General features: G+C 39.1%; 1 protein-coding gene across 5 annotated transcripts; it reads left to right on the plus strand.

Moving 5' to 3' along the window:
• The first annotated feature begins 1538 nt into the window (after positions 1–1538).
• On the plus strand, positions 1539–5563 carry LOC149840576 (F-box/kelch-repeat protein At1g67480-like). Of its 5 annotated transcripts, XM_090003209.1 has the most exons (5): positions 1549–1704; positions 1852–1993; positions 2862–2930; positions 3091–4011; positions 4760–5563. In XM_090003209.1, exons 4-5 carry the CDS (start codon positions 3458–3460, stop codon positions 5385–5387), a joined length of 1182 nt encoding a protein of 393 aa, XP_089859335.1. In that variant the 5' UTR covers positions 1549–1704; positions 1852–1993; positions 2862–2930; positions 3091–3457; the 3' UTR covers positions 5388–5563. The 5 variants fall into 5 exon arrangements, with proteins under 5 accessions (XP_089859339.1, XP_089859335.1, XP_089859337.1 ...); XM_090003213.1 differs by lacking the exon at positions 1852–1993 and having other exon boundaries at positions 1539–1704; XM_090003211.1 differs by having other exon boundaries at positions 2862–4011.
• The last annotated feature ends 1834 nt before the right edge of the window (positions 5564–7397 follow it).

Consider the following 7397-nt stretch of genomic DNA (forward strand, 5'->3'; position numbering starts at 1 on the left):
TCAGCTATTTATAAAAGACGATTAAATGTGTGTTTTATGACATTCAACTGCCTACTTTATGTGAATGCATCTCCACAGGTATAAAATGAGATGTTTGTACTTTTTCTTTTTCTTTTTAAAGAACTCATCTTAATTCATGTTATATCTTTTGTTAAACTTTTTTTTTTAAACACCAAATATTATTCAATGTACCACCCGTGTTTGAACCTGCAACATCCCACCATAAAGAGACGTGCACTGACAGCTCCTACCAACCACACGGAGACCCCGTTGGTCTGGTAGGAGCAGCTAGTACACTTCATCTTGTGTTGAGAAGTTGCAATGGCAGCTTGCTTATAAAAAAAAAACTATCAAAACATAGGTAGTTTTCTGCAAATAAATGATAAGGTAGGTGGTCTTTGGAAATTATTTTTTATTTTTTCTATTGTTACACAAAAGCTAAGTTAGGGCTTTTTAGAATATTTGATAGTTTTGTCAATAAGAGGTATTTATGACAAAGATAATTTACACAAGTGCAAAATCGATAAAAACAAGTGGCAAAATTATTAAAGCATAGATAATTAAAGCATACTAAAAATAGTAATTTTCTTATCTTCTCGTGACAACGCAAGAAAGCTAATAAAAAGATAAGACGGCTTTGATTGTATGTGTATTTGCCTAAAGATAGTAAATTATTCTCATCACAAATTTTCCAAAATATATAAAAAAAAAATTAAAATATCCACCAAACGACTTGCATGAAAGCATCCATCATCTTCCTATGCATTGGGAATTTCTCTTCCCCATTACTTATATTAGAAAAAAAATGCCATTCTCATCCTTGACAATTCTGGTTATACCACACATTATCAATGCACCAATACATCACTAGCGTGAAACCTAGTGAACCCACATGGTTGTACCATTTCAATATTTATAGTCAAAATCTTGACCGTACGAGACCAACTGGGCTCAGGATGGTCTAGATAGTAGGCTGCTCTAAGTCCATGACCCTCAACATCATCATCTAGCCTTATTGGCGCTATGTAAGTTCAATAACTTGCTTAGTCGACAAAAAAGAAAAACTAGATTTAAATTCATCATCAAAAGGACCAAACCATGTGTTTGTGAAGACTTGGCACGGACTCAAGGACTCATGTCCAAGCCCATGGTCAACCCCAATTTAAGTTTTAGGGCACACAAGTCATTATAAAAAAGAATAAGACATAGATGTCATTAATTGAATTGACAAGGACAGAAAAGACTATTTCTCTAGGCAACACGTAGATCCATCCCTCGCCGAGTGAGACTCGAGACCCACCTCATCTTCAAATCTGCGTTGACTTTGACTCATAAAAAGACATAAAAACCCTCACAAATCTAACTACAAACACAAAACTCAATACCCTTAACAAACCCATTTTTGTCTTTTTTGAAATATCGATAGGTCTTTTGGTAATTTAAAGAACCCGTTAACGGACAGCCGACGTGTGGGATTGCTGTCGTTGTTATCCTCTATAATTTAATGCCTTTAAATTACAACCCTCCTCCCTCCCACCCTCCATACCTCCCTCCCTTTCTCTCTCTAAAAATTTCCTTGCAGTTTCTCTCTCTGCATTTCCTCTGTCTCTCTCTTCATCCATTTCCTTGGCTCCCCCAAACCTCTGTTGCTGTATTTTTCCATAGAGGAGGAATCTCTCTCTATTTTTTGGGGGTTCTTTGGAGGTAATCCTGTTCAGGATTTCTGGAATTTTTTTGCTTTTCTTTCCCTTGTTTTCTGTGGTTGGTAAGTGTTTTCTTTTGTTTTTTATGGATTTTAGGAATTGGCTTTCTGATTTGGTAGCGTTTTTGTTTTGAACTTTTTGGTCTCAGTTCAGAAGATGGCTGAATGTTGAACAGATCTGGAGAGTTTGTTTAACTTATAAATCTTTTTCTGTTCTGGTTTGTTGGAGCTCTGGAGTAATGGGTTAATTCTTGTGCACAGTGTTTGACATGGTGCTAGAAATTGGAATTGGTAATGGTTTTTTTCATAATTTTTTTTGTTTTGTATGGTAATAGATGTTAGAGAGAGATGATGTGCTAGAAATGGAAATTGTTAATTGTTATAATTTTTCATAATTTTTGTTTTGTATGGTAATAGGTGTTTTACATGCCGAGAGAAAGAGAATCAACTTTTTGTTTGGGGCCCACGATGGGTGGTGCTGCGTTTCTGTTCTCTCTAATGGTTAAAGATGGGAATTCTTTTGGTTAGATAATTTGTCGGCCTGTAGATCTACAGGACAATGCATTTTGATTGTTGAAGTGCATGGCATGTGGTGTGATTTTTTTAGAGGATTATGAAGTGAATAGCCTTTTTCTAGTTTCCTTTCTTTCAATTTGATATTTGGTGTAAGTATTCTTTGGGGATTTGTTCTTTTTGTTATCTGAATTTATGGATGGAAAGGGTAAACCAGGCTTTTTTTTTCTTTGGATCTTCTGCTGTCCATCTTCCTCTGTTATTTTATTGGCTTTACGTCTGCAGTCTAATGATGTTTTATAGATAAATTCGTGGAATATATGTGTTTCTTGTGAGGTACTTTTATAGCACATACATTGCTGCACTACCTTTGCTTAATATTACTTGTTTGTTTGCCCCTTATTGTGGTTTCACTGTGGAAAAAGGAACAGACACTAGCTTCGTGTTTTTTATATGCAATTTACATCTACTTTATTTTTCTGATTGAATCATGGAATCCTGGCTACGACAATCTTTTTCTTTTCTCTAATCTCTGGTATCCTTCTCTTATATCGTGATACTCTTACAATGTTCTTTATATCCAAGGTTGTTCTAAAACTTTCCTTTCTATGATTTGTAATTTATTGAGTATTCTCCTTGACTGCAGTTTACTGTGCATAGATTGGCATCATGGAAGTTTCTGGGGGCTAATTTTGTTATTTTAGGTGCTTGATTGGTAAGATATCAGTATATCCTGCTTGTCATTTTTTCTAAAAGATTTTCATGAAGTGCTTTTAATATATGCTTTTAGTGAGGCTGTTTGATTAGAAATCCATAATCCTATTCTTTGGTCATCATTTTTTTTTTCATTTTTTTTTGGTTGCCTTCTGTGTTAGACAACGGGGAAATGTTTCTGAGAAGACACGGTTCACTCTGCTTGAAACTTGATCACAAAGTTTACCAATCAATTAGAAGGAACTGCTATAAAGGCAGAAGCTCTGGGATGGCATTTGAACCAGATTCGAAGAAGCCAGGAATTCTATCATTAACTTCCTGGAATATCATTCACTTTGCCAAATTTTCGAGGCCTTGGTCTTGCAGAATTCACATGGGTGATGGATACCATGATACCTTGTGAACCACTGTTTTTATTTTGACGACTTGAATTTCTTCATCTCTTGGATGGGGGATCATTTCACATATATTTATTGCAAATTCCTTTAGACCCATTTAATCTGGTTCCCTTTTGACTGGCTTCTCAAGATGATAGAAGTCATTCATCCACCTGTTCTAACAGACACTTGTGGAATGGGTGGGAAGAAAAGATTGGTGGGACCTGCAATGTGCTTGGGACCAGTAATCCCGAATGACCCAAGTTCATTCGAGATAACTATATCTCGCACTCAGGCATTGGCGGTCTATGAGCCTGTTTTGCCTGGTTTACCTGACGATGTCGCTGAGTACTGTCTTGCGCTTGTTCCCCGCCATTACCTCCCTGTGGTTGGCCGTGTGTGCAAGAAATGGAGATCTTTGGTTCAGAGTAAGGAGTTTACCATTGTAAGAAGGCATGCCGACAAGTTAGAGGAATGGATCTATGTCCTCTGTAGCAACAAAGAAGGGAAAGGAAGCCATTGGGAGGTTTTGAGTTCTCCAGGTAGTGAGCATCAGCCTCTTCCTCCAATGCCTGGTCCTATGAAGGCTGCATTTGGAGTAGTGACACTTGATTCAAAGTTTTTTATTATGGCGGGTTATGTTGTGGATGGAGGACCCGAGACTGTCTCTGCTGATGTTTATCAGTATGACTCCCGGCTTAACAGGTCTGTACGTCTTCCAATTTTTCTTTTCCATAATCTTAAAATTCTATAACTTATTGTCACACATTCGTAAATTTCCATATCATGCTCATATTCTTGTACTGGCTCGATTGAGTAATTGTGATAATGCATGTGAACTGATCAACCCTAGTTGCTTGAGTCAGTTATATCACTTGCACAAAACAAGGTTAGGATTGAGATCAAAATCCCATAGCAACCGTTCTGTTTTTTAAATCCGTCTTCATTCTTCATGAATGTTATATTTAATTTTCTTCTGTAATTTATTTTGACAGAAGCATGATAACAAGTTCTAGTTTTCTAGATGGGTTTTTTTTCCACATCCATGTTGCTCAGTAAACTGCTTTTATCATTGCATACCATAAGGTAGCTCTGCAACACAAGCCTTGGACTTAAACCTAGTGGGTTCTGGATGCTAGCATCTGGTTATTGTTGCTAGGTTTAGCCATCCCGACTCCCTGAGCCACAACCTATGCATGTTAGAAGCTTTGTGTTACTCACGGAAGGAAGTGATTTGGGGCACCATCTACTTCTGTTGATAGAACTATTATGTCCTTAGCGTTCGTGTTTACTCCAATTATTTGTTTTCTGGAGATAGTTACAGCCTCATTGTCTCCATACATTCTTAGCTGACAGTATTGTCTGTTACAAACTTGAAATATTACATGGTTGTAGCATATTTTAAAATAACACACTTTGTGTAGATTCTCATCTGTCATTCTTGTGAATGCAGATGGAGTACACTTGCAAAGATGAATGTTGCTCGCTATGATTTTGCATGCGCTGAAGTTGATGGTGTAGTTTATGTAGTTGGCGGATACGGTGCCAATGGGGAAAACCTTTCTAGTGCAGAACTGTATGATCCAGATAAGAATGAGTGGACTTTGATAGAGAGCATGCGTCGTCCAAGGTGGGGCTGTTTCGCTTGTGGATTTGAGGGCAAGCTCTATGTTATGGGTGGGCGATCAAGTTTTACAATTGGTAATTCGAGGTTTGTGGATGTCTACAATCCCAAGTGCCACTCGTGGTGTGAGATGAAGAACGGGTGTGTCATGGTGACCGCACATGCTGTACTCGGGAAACAACTCTTTTGCATGGAGTGGAAGAACCAGAGGAAGTTGGCCATCTTTGATCCGGTTAACAACTCGTGGAAAATGGTTCCTGTGCCAGTGACAGGAAGTTCTTGTGTTGGATTTCGGTTCGGAATACTCGAAGGCAAGTTGCTGCTCTTCCCCATGGATGAGGAACCTGGGTATCAGACATTGATGTATGATCCAGATGCTGCACCTGGCTCAGAGTGGAGGACATCTTCCCTCAGGCCACCTGGTCCATGTTTGTGCAGTGTGACTATCAAAGCCTGAAGGCGCGGAGTGTTGGTTCATGTGTGTTTGTGCTCTCACCATGTTGTATTAGCCATAGACAAATTAGAACATTTCCTAGAACTCTTTTGGTGCTTTCAATTGCTGGGTGGTGCCTTGCCTTAAGGTTGTTGAATATTATTTATTTCTGACTTAAAACTAATGGCTGTGTTTGATTATGGATACTTGATTTTGTGAACACATATGCACTCAGGCACATGCGCGCAAGCGCACATCACACACATCAGTAACATGAAATTGTTTGTCTGAGCATCCATGCTTGTTTGTGCGTATGAATTACATTACATAATCAGCATGCTTTGTATCTCCATTTTCTATCATAAATAAACAACCAATATCCAGTTTTTGTTGGGGCTAGCATGGGGTATAAATTTTGAAGGATTCTTGTGCAACTGGGTCATGAAAGATGCACAAGTGTGATGCTCATATTTTCACTTTTTTCTCGAATCTGGTAGGTTTTCTTAAGAATTTCCAAGAATGGAAGCGATTTTCAATCTGTGAAGAACTAGAGTTGTGTATTACCATTTTCATTTAACCATCCAATCAAGGATCAAATCTTTGTGTTCCCAAATAATTGAAAATAAAGTGTTTGCTTGTAGGCACATTATCCTTTGAACAGTATCCATGATGTTTCCTATTAAAATCTTAACTCTGTTTCTTCCTTGAGTGCACTCCTTTGATGTTTTAGGTATCCATGGGCTGAAATAACCAAAACATGTAGATCTCATACCCACCCTTGTCCGATTCTAGGAAACTCACACTGCACTGCCAAACTTAGAGCAATACCAAGTAAAGCCTCCAACCAGCGAACCTATCAGACCATGAGAGACTTTGGAAAGTCTTTCTGAAGGGGAGAAACTGTCCAATGGCCATCTCCTTGCATCTTGAAACTTCCACATCCTTGGTGGTAAAAAACTGATGTGGACAAAAAATGCTTGCTGGCATGATCTATAGCCAAGTTTGCATCTAATTAAAATGCTACCACGTGCATCAAGGAGATGAGCATTTTATGAAATAAACAAAAAAGCATGGGGTTGGCAGCCTTCTATCTTTCAATAAAGTCCAAAAAAAACTGGCTTAAATCATTGCCTTCATTTTGGTATTGAGAGAGGAAAAAGCTTTAGAATTCAGAGAACCTTTAATCATACAGACTCATGAATACACATTTCCAAACATCACATAGGCCCTGTTTGGAAACTAGTAGCTAGGATGGGAGGTGGCATTTCAGGAAGGGGCAGCTGCCAAATCCTGGATTTGGTAGCTACCACCTAGAGGCGGTAGCTGTCAATTCCATGCTTTAGTGTAAATACAATGCCACTTTTCATCCCAAATGCAGTAACTCCCATCCCAGCTATCAGTTTTCAAACGGCTACCAGGTGGTAGTTTGACCGACTTTTTGCCAAATGCATCAACTCCTATTCAGTTCCTAGATTCCAAACAGGGCCATAAAGGAGCCCACAACATCACTCATCCTACCCGCACATAGAAACAGAACATAAAGTCTGTGGGCTCTTGTTTTTTTCACTGTTCTTGTTTCTTTTTTTGTGGTGAAGCTAGGGATTTCAGTTTCACCCATGTAGTAGTAAGTTTATATTGGCTCAGCAGCAGCAGTAGAAAAAAAGAGAGACTAAGATGCGGCCAAATTCTGTGTGTCTTGGTTTTCAAAAGGCAGTGCCACTGAGCATCGAGGGCGGATCAGGTGCAATCATATTGTACACATTGAGTGTGCAGCTGCGACAGACGGCCTGCCCTCCATCTATGGGATACTACAGCTCATCAGATGCTGGACCCAATAAAAGATGGAAGGCTGCAGCGGAACACTAAAGTGTAATCTGCGGTCGAGAGCCTATTAGATACCACCAAGTCCCGGGTGCAATATGATTGCACAAATATTTGTGTATTAAGCACATGACAAACCTTACCTAGGGATGGCAGTGGGGCGGGGCGGGGGACAAGGTCTCCACCCCCGCCCCGCCTCAAGATTTTATCCTC

Source organism: Nuphar pumila, chromosome 4 (genome assembly GCF_984573655.1).
Source record: "Nuphar pumila chromosome 4, dmNupPumi1.hap1.1, whole genome shotgun sequence".
Classification (NCBI taxonomy): Eukaryota; Viridiplantae; Streptophyta; class Magnoliopsida; order Nymphaeales; family Nymphaeaceae; genus Nuphar; species Nuphar pumila.

Bases quoted from the DNA above. Each gene is read 5' to 3' on its own strand.
- LOC149840576 (XM_090003213.1), top strand. From the start codon at position 3,458: ATGATAGAAGTCATTCATCCACCTGTTCTAACAGACACTTGTGGAATG. The intron at 4,012-4,759 runs GTCTGTACGTCT...TTGTGAATGCAG, and splicing joins TATGACTCCCGGCTTAACAG to ATGGAGTACACTTGCAAAGA.